This window comes from Seriola aureovittata, chromosome 17, assembly GCF_021018895.1.
Source record: "Seriola aureovittata isolate HTS-2021-v1 ecotype China chromosome 17, ASM2101889v1, whole genome shotgun sequence".
NCBI lineage: Eukaryota > Metazoa > Chordata > Actinopteri > Carangiformes > Carangidae > Seriola > Seriola aureovittata.
The window spans coordinates 21,324,530-21,338,989 of record NC_079380.1 but is presented as its reverse complement, the minus strand read 5'-3'; the positions used below and the strand labels follow the sequence as shown (position 1 = coordinate 21,338,989).

Here is a 14,460-nt window from a genome sequence, read left to right as displayed (position 1 = left end):
CTTTAAAAGTTCGATAACTAGAGGTGTTTCAGTTGACGGGGGCGTCGAAGGACTGTTCCAAACACATTGACACGGGTCACGATGTTCATCACTCCAGACTGAGACCAGAATTTACAAGTGACATTATAATGTGTGCAAATATTTATTTTCCTTTTCCCCGAAACATGTTGGAGGAATGAAAATACTTGAAAATGAAAGTGGCTGTTAACAAAATCCTTATAATAGAAGTGTATAAAATCACATGTAACAACAACAGGACAAAGTGAGTTTCTTTACCACTGTGATTCACTCTTGCTGCTCTCATAGCGTCATTTTATCTAACTACTAACAAACACATTCATCACATCGACTGAAAAAGTCACGATCACAACTTCGCTCCACTGCTCCCAAAGTAGCCAAAAAGAATGTGTTAATACAGGTTTAACAAAACGAGGTAATACCCATGTTGTCACCCAAAGTTACACAGCCCCATGTAAGATTATGTGAACTGTAATAGTCCCCCCACTACATGGGACAGTTGGGTGATTTTCTGTTTTGCTTTTTAAGTTGAAGTTTTGGAAAAGCAACTGATGCAGCGCCACGCCTGGGCCTCAAACGGTCACACGGCCGAAAGGAAAGAGTCAGAGGATTTATGAGAGACTGATCCATAGGTTCTTTCTAGCATTTTCACGATGTTGGACAGAGACGCAAATGACAGTGTGTGGAAATTGATCCACGATTAATCCATGAGTATGAAATCTGCGGCGCAAAGAAATGTTATCCGGGAGTTTTCACAATTGAACAATCTTACATCGTTTTCAGTAGTTCTGAAACTCCGGTTCTGGCTTTCAGAAATCAATGCGAGATGCAAACAGGAACAATCGACTGAATACACAGAAGAGGTTAAATGGCTGAGTGAGAGCTGCATCGTCTGCAGGTGCATTGAGTTTAATCAGTCAGACTTTGACAAACCTATTATGTTCGTGTGCCTTACAATAGCTCACATCACAATCTGGCCCTTTTTCCCTTTTGTCCGTCTGCCTGGTTGGAAGTATTATACCATCTCTCTGTTCTATACGAGACACTGGCACATGTGAACTATTCTCTTCCTCCCTTCCCTCCCCTCCCGTCTCTCCATTACGCTCTCTCTGCAGCCTCGCTGCCACATATCACACATTTTGACAGTATGTGGATGAGGTCCCTCAGGGAGGCAATAGCTCCCCTACTGGGAGATCTTCCGCTAAACTCCTAGCGGGCATTTTTCCTTAACATAACACAATCAATAACTTTTAATATCATCTACTGACAAACAGCGTCACAGGGAAAAGCAGTAGGAGGCTTTAAGACAGACTGAGGCCGAGGCTGCGAGGCGGCAGGCAGGGCAGAGCACGCTGTGGAGTTTGCTCTGCTTTGCCGAGGCCACTGAAGCGAGGTGAGCATTACCTATGACATTTCAACAGCAGCAGGGCCGGGAGACGCTGCCTCGCATCCGGGTTATCTGCAGCTCTGCTCGCCAGAGAGAGCGCACTCACTCAGGGATGGTCGAGGGTCACCGCCCGTGCTTGACCATTTCATCTTTGCAACATCACAAACAGGGCTTTTAGAGATTTATGTGTGTGTGTGTGTGTGTGTGTGTGTGTGTATGTGTGTTTCAGGTGATGATGCACCACCATCCAGTCTCATAACAGGGGGCGGGGCTTGCTCCTGGTAGAACGCTGTAACAGGGAAAGCAATCCTTTCTCTGGTGTAGGCTGATTTATTGTCCAGTGCAGCTTTCATAATGGGAAAGAAAAACGTAGCTTAGCAGAGCGGAGATGAACAAAAAGAAGTTTAAACAGCATTACTTACTTGCAGCTTCTATACAACAAGACATTAATCAAATTCTGTAAGGATAACATTGATCATGTACTATGAGTTATTGTTCCAAATTAAAGCTGGATCTGAGGAGATGCCATTAAATCAAGGATGACAACACCAAGTCGCTCTAAGTTGTAGAGAGTTATGTAAAACCCATAATCAGTCTGGGCCACTGCTGAACAACACAAGGTGCGCTGCTCTTCCAACTGCACAGTATTACACTCTATTACAGTACAAACGAAGTACAAACGAAGTACAAACGAAGTACAAATTACAGTATAAACTGAGTACAAATGAAGAACGTGTTCTGCAGTCTCTCAACTCCACAGTTAAAACCCTCTGACACTCTGCATTGCGAGTCCTCCAGGCATCAGCACACAAGTGTTTCCTGTCGATCGCGACTGCGCAAAGAGGCTGACTTGTAGCGTGCACACACACACACACACACACACACACACACACACACACACACACACACACACACACACACACACAAACAAATCATTCACCGGCTTCAACGACACACACCTCTCGGATGAGACCACAAAACAACGAGTCAGCTGAAGTCGATCGCAGGGCTGCTCACATATACAGATACACATCTATCGAGGACGGTCACTAACAATTATTTTCATTATTGATTCATCTCTATCTTTACAATTAATCCATTATGGGTTTGGCCCGGAGGGCAGACATGGAGGTAGAGAAGTGAAGCAAACACGCTGCGTGAGGAGAGAGAGACACGGGTTCATTCTGATGTTCTGAAAACAACAATTAGTTATTGATGTTTGGCCGACTGATTTGACTGGGAGTCATAAATCTGAAGACACAAACATGATACACACATTTCTTTTGACTGTTTACCCTTTCCGAGGATATCTCACTCTCTCTCTCTCTCTCTCTGATGTCGAAGCAAATAAACCTCAATAAACCCACTTAGAGATCATAGAGAAAAAGAAAAAAAAAGACTTTACTTAGAACTCCAGAACTTGCCTGAGAATCATCGTGTTTTTAGGTTTTTCTTCAGTATCAGTGGAATCACTGTACATGCATGGGTACACTGCGACTGGGGACTGCTAATAGCTTATTCAGCATACTTTTAATGGTGCTAATTTGCCAAAATATAAACAAATATAAGCTTAAAAAATATAGTTTCTGTTGACAAGGAGGAGGAGGAGGAGGAGGGCGGAGCGTGCGTTATTTTATTTATTTTATTTTATTTATTATTTTATTTATGAGAAGCTGGACATTCTTCCATGAACTTAATTAATAAACTTCAAAAAATACTTGTCAATTAAATTCCTGTTGCTCAACTTGTTGTCTCTGCATTAGATCTGTCTGACAGCACCTGGAGCCTCCTCACAGCAGCATCTGAGGATGTGCCAGAAAACAACAGATGCCACCAAAGCAAATGTTGGAAGGGCAGCGCTCGGCTAATGATTGGATCTGCAGGCCGCTTTCCAGGTGACTTATGTTACTGCTCCGCTGCTGGAGACAAGGATGAGTGAAGCTGTATTGATCTGCTGTTTTGCAACCCAATCGATGCCACCACACAGATCTTGGCTGTGTTTTCAGGTTCAGCTAAAAAAAAAAAAGAAACACGTGATCCTGCAGCTCAGATTCAATTAATATTAACTGATAGCATTGCTCTGCGATAAATAACCACCTCGTATGATTGTGCTGCCGAATCTTACAAGTTTATTCAATTACGAGATAATTGAACATCAGCGGAGCCCGGGTTGAATAGTATGATTGGATTCATCACAAAAGAGAAAGGTGCCGGGGTGAGTTCGCCGTGACTGAAAAGTTTCTACCAATAAGACCGAGTTATTGAATTAAGGAGATATGCTCACACGTCTCTGTGTGATTTTGCATATGGTGACAAAACACAATAGACATCAGAAGTCATTGCGTTTCCAGAGGAAACACACAGCTACACTCTTTCTATCCTCTACTCCACGTCCCTAGAAAACAACTACCACACAACATTTCCTCTCTTCTCCTCGTCTCCCCGTTTCTTTTCTCTCGTCCTCTTCTTCATCAAAAGCCTCCTAACTCCCCGGCTCTTGAATTTGCTCTAATTTAGAAAGACACAGTTGAAGGAAAAAAGGAAATAAATAAATAAATAAATAAATAACTTCCTTTGACTTCGGTTTAAAAAAATAAATAAATAAAAAATTTAAAAGAAGAATGATGTCAATTATGAATATTCTCCCAAAATAAGCACAAACTGGCCTATTCAGCAGAAGAATGCAACACCTGACTGAAAAGAGAAGTATTGGTAGACACACATACCCAAGAGGTGCTCATTTAACTCACTGTTACGCTTCAATACAGAAAATCTGCCGTTAATTATATTCTGTACATCAGCAGGGAGCAGAGAGGTGATCCCAAAATATTTCATAACTATATTTCACACATCAGCGATTGTGGCCTCAGTATATTATTCCACCAGATTTGTGCGTTGGGTATGAATGATGACACAGAGTCTAAATAAGAGTCTGCTGTTAATTGGATTTGGGGGAGAAAAAAATGAATGAAAAGCCACGCTGCACTTAATTAATGGCACTGAGTGGTGGTGATATAATGAGGGGCCAAAATCCCAATTAGGTTAGGTACACAGGGGTTGGAGATAAAGCTTCTTTTTTTTAAAACTCATGAGACATTATTATTCTAATATGTCCTCATTTTGGGCATTATTCCAGCCTCTGCTTTTCTAAACAGTTTATGTAAAAGCAGGAAGCTTGCTGGACTAATAATTAGTAACTGTGAGAATAAATGCTCTTTTTTTTTTTTTTTTCCTTTTCAAAAGACGGTGGGGCGGTGTCGTTAATGAGATTCACCATCAGTGCTAATTCATATATATGGTAATGTTTTATGACGTAAGGCGATAGTAGGCAGTATCTGCAGCGTCAGCATTAACCGAGGCAGCTGTGTGACTTTCAGCTAACGACAGAAGGCCGAGGCTGAGGCGCTTCATTACTGAGCTGCACTGTCGCTCTGCTGCTGCTGCTGCTGCTGCTGCTGCTGCTGCTGCTGCTGCTGCTGCTGGCTTCAAGTAATAGCAGCAACTGTGTAATGGCAGCATTTGTAGTGTGCTCACACAGTGTGCGCACAGTCCGTCATCCGGCCCACACCCCTCCCCTCCCCCCAACAACCACCTTCTCCAAATACACAAAAAACAATAACATCAACATGAAAAAATGTAGTTTCTCATTCTCGCTCCTCTGCACAGAGGGTCAGTCTCTTAAACGTCACGGCTGATTAATAGTGCATGGGCAGAGACGAAGAGGGAGGGAGAGGAGGGAGAGGAGGGAGAGAGGAAGAGAGGGAGTTAGGCGGTAAGGAAAAAGAGACTGTGAACAACTTATGAGCAATTTAACTAAAGAAAACAACAAAAAAAACTCAGCACTAAGGTGTGATGAAATGAACGCAGGAGGAAACGATGGAGTGTGCTGATATGATAATGGCCTCTCATGGGCCCTTGTGGCAAATGCATTTGCTCTGTGTAAGTTGGTTCCTGGAACAGAGAGAGAATTATGTCTTCTTTTATGTTATCACAAAAGACATAGGCTTCTGTCTCTCCCCCTCATAAGCTACTGACACACACACACACACACACACACACACACACACACACACACACACACACAAACCCGTCCGAGTGGTCACACACTTGAGTGGAAAAAAATCTCATTCAACAAATCCTTTAATTGCCTGATCAATGCCTGTAGAGCCATGCAAATGAAGCCGATAGTCAATAGGGGCTGGGTCAGGTTGAACGTCCACGCACTGACGCATGCCATTGATCAAAGTGCACACTGTGCTAAAAACCCAGGATTAAACCATTCGTCTGTAGGCTCCACCTTGAACCATTATCCTGACCCTCAAGCAAACCTGGCGTGAGATACAAAGCAAGAAGGAAGTTTCAGACCATCCATCACTGAGCTTTAGGAGAGGCGCGCACGTAGGGAGGCTGCAGACGCACAAACACGCACAGGTGAGATAAGGCGGGTTGTTTCGGCCGCTCTCTATAGGGACAACGCGGGAAAACTAAGAACAGCTCAGGCTGCAGAGAGGCCTCATGCATCAATACTGTCTTACCTTGTGTTTTGCCAGCCAAAGTCTCATCCCAGCGTCTCAGAAGTAGCATGATGGTGCGGCCTGGGACTCCTCTCTCCCTCTCATAGCCTCAGACTGAGGGAGGCTGAACTGCAACCAGCGTGAGAGAAAAGACACCATGATTATTGATCGTTAGCAGCTACTGCATCTTTAAAAATATTTTCATTTGTATGGGTTTTTTTTTTTGGTCATAACAGAGAGTGAACCTTTTCCACCGTCCACATGTTGCCCTGTTCAGACCTGGCATTAACATCCGTCTCAGGTGATCTGATCACCAGTGGACAGCTCTAAGCACAGGTGTAAACGCACCTAAGACGTATTGAGGACGCGCTTCAGATCCGATCACTCAGACCACATTCGGAGGTGGCCTGGGCCGCATGTGGCCACAATCTTTTAGCAGTGTGAACATGAATCTGAATGACTGGATGTCAGTGTTAAAGGTCCCATATTTTAATCGTTTCCTGTGTTTTAGTGTTGATCCATAAAAAGATATATTTGTGGTTTTAAGAATCAAAAACGATCTCAGTGTAGTTTTACATCTCCTCTCTCAGGCTTCTCTACGGAGCTCTAGTAACAACAGGTCGGTGAGCCAATCAGAGGAGAGCCTCTTCTGATTGGCTGACTGTTTTCTGAGTGATGAAAGAAAAATATAGCAGATTTCAGGTAAAACACTCTGAGAAACCAAATCCTGGGAGGTTGGATGGTGGGTCCGGTGGGCGGGGTTTTGGGCATGACTAAGAGCGGTGACTGCTTTGTTGTGACATCACAAAGTTACAGGAAGTCCTGACGGCTGGTTTTAAGGCTCAGTGTCTGAATGCAGGCTGTGTGCATTTCTCTGTGGACTGAGGCTTTGATACTTTCACAGTATTAATATAGAACCTACACCTGCTTTATAATCAAACAACACACAGACATTTACCTTTAGACTATATGGAGCTTCAATACCAGGTCTGAACAGGGAATATGAAGTCAAATTTAGAGGCATTCTTTTCTGACTAATAACCTGGAATAAAACCAACCATGAGTTTTATTAACTCATGGAAGTAAACTAGTCCTTTATCATTTTCAGGCGTCACTCCACCAGCAGGTTTGTTTGCTCCAACCAGCCGCACTTTATCAAATCCACATGTTTTAGGCTTCATGATTAATTGAATTACACATCTCTACCACCTCATTAGGTGTGTAGGATTTGCAAATACAGATGTTCATGAATGGAGAGCTGGGATTAAAAAATTAGGTGACGCTCCTGAGCATTTATCTCTTTTCCACATCGTAATCCTTTCAGTATTGATTGCGAACGAGGAAGGTTTTTTTTTTTTTTGGGGGGGGGGGGTTGTTTCTTTTTTTGGCACAGGGAAACTCACAGCAGTTTTAGGTAAAATCCTCGACGGGTCAAGAGGGTAAAGCAGCAATTTCGAGGTAATTGTACTCCACAGGAGCAGCTTCACTTCTGTTCCTCCGAAGAGATGTTTGGCGTTGCTTGTTTTTCTGACGTCTGCCAGTCTGTTATTGCAAAGGGAACAGGGAGGACAGAAGGTTAGAAGGAGGTCACAGGCACTTAGACTCTAATAAAAGCACACTGCGCTTCGGCACAGTGTGCAACCCATGACCCGCTCCCCTTAGAATTAATAAGGTAAGATTAAATGAAGGGGAATTTAAAATGCACAACTCAGTGGTGAAAATGGTTATCTGAATACAGCTTTCTGTGTTATTGTTTACAATCCTAATCCACTGTGAAGCCCATTTCTGCACCATAAAAAAAACAAAACAATGTGTCTCTATCCTTAATCTGTTTAAATCCATCTCACAACTCTCTTTAGTAAACTGTGCGCGTGCATGTGTGTGTGTGTGCAGGGATAAAACAGTCTGATTTGAGGCGAATCCAGCCCAATATAATAAATAATATATTTTTTCCAAATGTACTGTAATACTAAATTGTCTCTGCCTTCATCCCCAACAACCCCTACCCCACCCCCCCAACTACAGTACGTACTAGATCAGAAGAATAACAAATAGCTTCTATTAATCCTGATTATACATAACTCATATATCATGAACACCCCCCCCCCCCACCACATGAGTCCATATGAGGGCCTAAACTGAAGGGGGTGGGGCTTGGGCCATACTTTAGGTAAATGAATGATTAATTGAAATATGTTGATGAATAATAAACCAGTTTCTGCGGGGTAACAGATTGTACTCTTCATATTTAATAGAGTTGTGGGCCTCACACAAACTCACAAAACATGGACGGACACAGACACACAAACACACACACACACACATACACAGCAACATGTAAACGACAGACAAACACAGCCATCACATGTAGGCTGCGCTCGCCGCTTCACGGTCGACACATGAAACAGGAGGGTTGAACGTACAGCAGATTAAAACATCAAAGAAGGCCTACGCTGCTCACTTGAAACGCCCAGGCTCTTTTAGCTTGTTTCTTAGCTTAGACTAATCCCACAAAGGGCCCTAAATGTTGCCTCTCTGTACACACTGTGTACTCCCCATCTCCTCTCATGGACGGCGTCTGTGTCGATACAAGTCCTCTTAATCAGCTGCGATGAATTATTGAGCAGCCTTTTTATATCAGATCATGACCCGTATTCTGCTCGCTTGAAGTGAATGTGCTGCCAATAAAAATCGAGATTTTTTTTTTTTTAAAGTCGTCCCACATAAGCTTCCTGCTCGCTCTCTAATGGTTGAACAGGATTCACACACACACACACACACACTGCAGAACGTTACGAGCTTTAGATGGAGCTCCGCAGACTGATACACTCATTTAACGAGATGATGGACGAGCTGCTCGTGCGGCGTCACACATAATGTGAACGTGAGGTGTAAAAGTTTGAGCTGAAGCCGCCACACTGTGGATTTCAGCGGCTCACATCATATTCGCCTGTTTTTTCTCAACACACACACCGAGGCGCGGCGATGCTGGAGAACACAGCAGTCCCTAGACGGCACAGAAGTGGAAGTTAGTTGAAGATAAAAATGTCTGATAGAGTGTTATTGCTTGCTTTCATTAATGCAGCGCTCAGAGCCAGACACAGGAGTTGTATTGTTGTCTCATTAGAGAGCACATGGGGAGAAAGGGAGACAGAGAGAGAATCAGGAGGAAGAGGGGATAGGATTATGAATCTCTTTAGCCCCTGCTGTCTCCTCTCCTGGCCTGTTTATCAATGACGACTGCAAACACTGTGCCCATGAAATCTCTTAAGCTCTGTTTGGAGACTTTTGGCAGACTTCTTTTTCCACGTAAGCTTCTGGCATCAAACTGTTTCAGACACTAAAAATTGACACAACGCTTATAATATATAATTAGTGCTACATATAAATAAAATCTGCTGGCAATTTACACACAAACATTATCGATCTCAGATTGAAGGTGCACTTTAAATTTAGCATCACACTAAAAAACAAACCGGGTAACACATTAACTGCATTGTGACATTTGGCAGGTACATTCATCAATACACCGAATACGATTCTGCTTTCCAAGGTGACTCTGTCATAACACCTGCGATTCATTTGGAAAAAGCTTAAAAAATCATCATCACAAATGTAATCCAGCGTTTGACAAAGAAGCTGCGTGTGTCGCCATGATCGCCAACAAATCACCTCTGTATTTGCATGGAAGTGATGCTCAGCTGTATCCATCTTCCAAACTGTTCATTTGGACAGTGATTGCTCACTCTACCACCCAGCTATGCTCTGAAGGACCGCTGAAACCGCTGTCAGCGTCCTCTGCATAGCGCTAGTCAAATCAGCTGTATAACCGCAGCTTCCCATCTGAGCGGGACATAACGTTCACATCATTGTCCATTTTCCTGCTGCCTCCCTCCACCACATGGTCAAGACAATGATATAAGTGTGTTTCGTCTGTTCATAAAAACTGACAAGTGCTATTTTTGTGGTGATTACAGTAAAAAGACAGCGGCGAGCCATGTGTCAGGAGGCAGAGTTTGCACCCGAGACATCCATTTTGCAGCGTGGCAGCTGTGACAGCTTTGACAGACTACCTGGGCTTAAGTGCCCATCTGTAGATAGGCTACAGGGGTCACATGTGTGCCAAGAGCACCGAGCAGAATGGGTAATGGCTCCTGGGTTATGAGACCAGGTCTCAGGTGGATTTCGCAGGTATGGAGCCGTAACCTTGACCGCGTGGCGTGCGCACACACGCGTAGACACACACGGTATAAATTCAAACTGCTGTCAGCCAAATGATAGGAAAGTTAATCAGAGAAAAGGGGTCAATCGCTGCAGGACCTACAATGGATAGATGGACAAAGTGACTGCATGTGTGTGTGTGTGAGAGAGAGAGGGGGGGGGAGAGAGAGAGAGAGAGAGAGAGAGAGAGAGAGAGAGAGAGAGAGAGAGAGAGTGAGTGGGTGTGAATGTGAATTTTGCTGCAGACTCAAATTTTCATTCCCACACACTCCACAAGGAGATGAGATACACTGCCAGTCTCTAGCTTTGGAATAACAGCAGATAAAAATAATTACACTGAGAAAAGGGCAATGTAGTCTGCCTCTTCATGTAGATTACTTTATTGATCTACATATATATTCCTCTCACACACACACTCTCTCTCTCTCTCTCTGTCTCTGCCACTTTAAATAAGAGTGTGGAGCAGCACTGAGCAGATGATTTGATAGGCAGAAGTGGCCACTCCATCGAGCGGACAGAGGACTAGAGTACAAAACTATAAGGATGAAGAAGTATGGAGATTCATTTTAACATGTGAAGTAAATTATCAGACACTCACTGCATGAACAGATCTGAGCGTATGTATGTGATTTTATTTCACATGCATAAAATGTGTCAGAGAATTAAAAGCTCATGGGGGGGGGGCGACTACAAAAGGATAAATGGTGGTGATGTGTGAGGGAAATTACAGATCTCTGATAATCCGTCAATATCCATTTAAATTCTGACTAACCCTACACACACACACACACACACACACACGACAGGTCTGCACGCCCACACCCACACCCACACACACAGGCATATAAATACTTGGTTAATGACCAAAAATATTAAAAGTGAATATCTGCATCAATAATAATCATCATCCAAAACATGCAACAGCAACAGCATGTGTGGATTCAAACCGTACTCACCTATTTAACCCTTAACACTGAGAAATATTAAATTTAATCGATTTTGAAGGCTGGAGAAATTGTGAGAATCATGGCTATTACATCAACTAATAGACAAAGATGTTGCTTGAGTCTTTAATCCGCGTTAGTGAAATCCCATTAAGATTCAATAGTTGAAAAAGAAATATTGAAATCAGCTTCAGTCCCATTACAAAAAAAAATGTCAGAAAAAAATAGTGTCCCGAATTTAGAAGAGTTTTTGATAATTGTTAATTATTTTTTTCATTTGGAATCAAATCCAGGATTTAAAGGGTAATTCCACAGGAAAACGGCTATATCCAGAGTGCCTTTATCAGGGTGACGCTTGCTCAAAAGTCCCACTTCCCATTATCTTCATGTAATGAAGAGGAGAGGCATTAAATCTCCTTCAGGAAAAAAAAAAAAGTGGAAATATAAAAGATGGCATGAACAAGGAAATGAGTTGTGTGGTTTGCTTCACTTTGCTATGCATCTGTCTATTGCTGTGCCTCTCTGTAGCTTTCACACACACACACACACATACACACACACACACACACACACACACACACACACACACACACACACACACACACACACACCAAATTATTCAGTTACTTTGCAGTCAGCTTAATACTTCCGAGCCAAACCTGTCTCTTCTCTGTTTTTTTTAAATTCGTAAGAATATTCATGAATAATCTGCCGCCTGTATTTCAATAAATGGAAGTAGTCAAGCTGATGAATTGCAAAAAAAATAAGAAATAAAAAAAATCACGTCACCAAAATGGGAAAATAAATAGCAACTCCTCTCTGATGCAGGCAAGTCAATGACGTGTGAGTGGTAGGAAAAGAAATTATCTTAGACGACAAATGAAAAAAAAAAACAAAAAAAAAAACATGGAACAACAAATAAATCAATATGTGGATCAATTCAGCAGAGGGGGTGAGAGTGGAAGTGATGGAAGAAAATCAGAAGTGGAAAGAGGTGATTAAAGAGATGAAAGCTTGTAGCAAAGTGAAAATTATGGTGGAGGGAGAGAAAAAAAAAAAAAAAAAAAGGGAAAAAAAATCCTCTGGATGATGAAGCCAGTTTTTGTTTTTTGTTTTTCCTAGTCCATTCTCTTTGAGTGCTTGTGTGTGTCTGTCTGCGGGAATGAGAGTCAGTTCAGAAAGATACGAGACAGAGAGAGAGAGAGAGAGAGAGAGAGAGAGAGGGGAGAGAGAGAGGAGAGAGGAAACGAGGGCAGAGGAAAAAGGAGGAGGCAGAGGAGAGTATAAACACAGATGATACCCCGACAGACTGGACAGTGCACTGTTGCTCATGAATCAGGCCTTTGCTCAGTTTGACCTTCACCTGATGAACATGGAGCGAGGGAACTTAAACGCACCTCAGTTTGCTAATCGTGTACATTTCCTCTGCAGAACGGATGTGGCGTTTTTTTGACGTCTCTGAATGTGCATGACAGAAAACAAAAGGACGCGTGAGGAGGAGGAAGAGGAGGAGGAGGAGGAGGAGGAGAAGGGTGGTGGTGGTGTGAGATAAAGGGGCATTTCAGACATTTTAATGAAAGAAAAAGACTTTTGTGCAACAACACAGAAATGACACGGCTTTCAAAACGTGGTTCGGTGATGACGGCTGGAGAAGGTGCTTGCTCGATGAGTCACTGTGGCCTCGGTGGAGGAGAACAAAAAGAAAAAACAAGTCAGAAAACACAGATTTGAGGATGCATGGGGAGCGTGACGTGACGATGACATGGCATGAGGCAACAATCAGCTGAGAGCCGGATGGGAGGGGAGCCAGAGCTAGATTGTAGGCCGGGTGAGCGTGTTTGTGTGTGTGTGTGTGTGTGTGTGTGTGTGTGTGTGTGTGCGTGTCAAGGTGTGTACCCCACACAAAACACCTTGCATACACAGAAAAGGAACAAAGACTTTGAGACAGACACTAAACACTAAATAGACCTACCTATGGTTAGATTTAAGAATCGCCCAAAAAAGATGCATAGGATGGTGGGAGGAAAAAAGAGAAGGGGGGAAAATAGGAAAAGGTACAACAGTGAAAAAGGCATAAATAGAAAATACAAGCAAGCCAATTAAAATGTCTCTATTAAAGCTTTTTAAAAGGAAATTAAAACAGTGGTGGAGTCAAAAAAGTAGCCAAAGTTACAGGGTGGACAGTGAGTGGAGTGGTGGGGAGGAGGAGGAGGAGGAGGAGGAGGAAGAGGAGGAGGAGGGAGGCGGAGAAGGGAGGAGGGAGCGTGGGCTGCACAGGGATAGAAAGGGCTGGAAGTGATAGCAGTGGAAAGGGAAGGAGGAATGAATGAAGGGGGGAAAAAAAAGAGGATAAAGGGGGGCAAAAAAAAAATCCCCCTCCTCTTTTCTCTTTCTCTTTTTCTCTGTCTCTCTGCCTCTCTCTCTCCCTCCTTGTCTGGCTCATAAATAGAAGAAATTGTTGACCAGGTAAATGGCGAAATAGATGAGAAGACAGAGGACCGAGAGAGCAAGCAAATGAAAAGGTAAAGCACCTCCCAGCAGCGCGATGAGGAAAAAAAAGAACAAAAAACGAAAGATAAAAGCAAATACTCCAGTGGCCTCCGTTGTCTCCAGTCTATATGTGGAAGGGGGGATTGGCTGTTGCCAGTTGTTCCCCTTCCCCGGCTGCCTTCTGCTTTCTTCTGTCTCTCCTCCCAAAAAAGACTTCCCATCCAGATGACAAAAGCCACAGATGTCCTCTCCTCTCTCCCTCTCTCTCTCTCTCTTTCTCTCTCTCTCAACTCTGGTCTGATATCACGTGCCACTCACACAGGTTAGACATTGTTGCAGCAGCAATGCACAGTATCATCAATATTGCTCAGTGGGAGAAGAAAAAAAAAAAGGCATTGGGGCTGCTGCTAGTCAAGCACTGCCTGCCTCATGAGGAAGGATACTGAGCTGGAATTGCTCTGTCTCCCCTCTCCCGCCCTTCCCTGCGAAAAGATGGGAGGAAGGGAGGTGGGCCCACTCTCTGCATTAGTATTCATTGAAAGAGTGTGAGTGAGAGAGAGAGAGAGAGAGAGAGAGAGAGGCAGAGAGAGAGAGAGAGGAGGAGGAGGAGAGGGGTGCCTTCCAACAAATGTCGAGGAACCAAACCGGTGTGCGAAACTGATAAGAGACTGGCTCCCCCTAGAGTCAATTATCAATACACAAGCTGGAATAACTGGAAACACTGGGAGTAAAGTGATGGTCCGTGAAGGCTAACGACCTGTGACCTGCCTTCAGGGCATCCCAGCGCCTGCTGTTTGAACGTCGGAGGACAGATTCACCGCTTCGGTTTTTTAGCAGCGTGTCACTCCAGCAGCATCACTGTGATCACCGTGATCTATTTGCAGAG

At 43.5% G+C, this 14,460-nt stretch overlaps 1 protein-coding gene across 4 annotated transcripts in view; it reads right to left on the bottom strand.

Moving 5' to 3' along the window:
- The window catches only part of LOC130184849 (glutamate receptor ionotropic, NMDA 2B-like), a 115,064-nt gene extending 101,046 nt beyond the window's left edge, over positions 1-14,018 (bottom strand). For 2 of the 4 annotated variants that reach the window (XR_008830061.1, XM_056400931.1), the window contains exons 1-3: positions 13,057-14,018; positions 7,323-7,461; positions 5,941-6,048 (exon numbers count right to left, since the gene is read on the bottom strand). Coding sequence is in view for 3 of the 4 variants with exons in the window: in XM_056400931.1 (XP_056256906.1) it covers positions 5,941-5,967 (27 nt within the window). In the remaining variant the exon portion in view is untranslated. Of the gene's footprint in view, positions 1-5,940; positions 6,049-7,322; positions 7,462-11,096; positions 12,952-13,056 lie in introns of those variants that run through there. The other 2 variants (XM_056400933.1, XM_056400932.1) reach the window with 2 other exon arrangements.
- Positions 14,019-14,460: the final 442 nt, after the last annotated feature.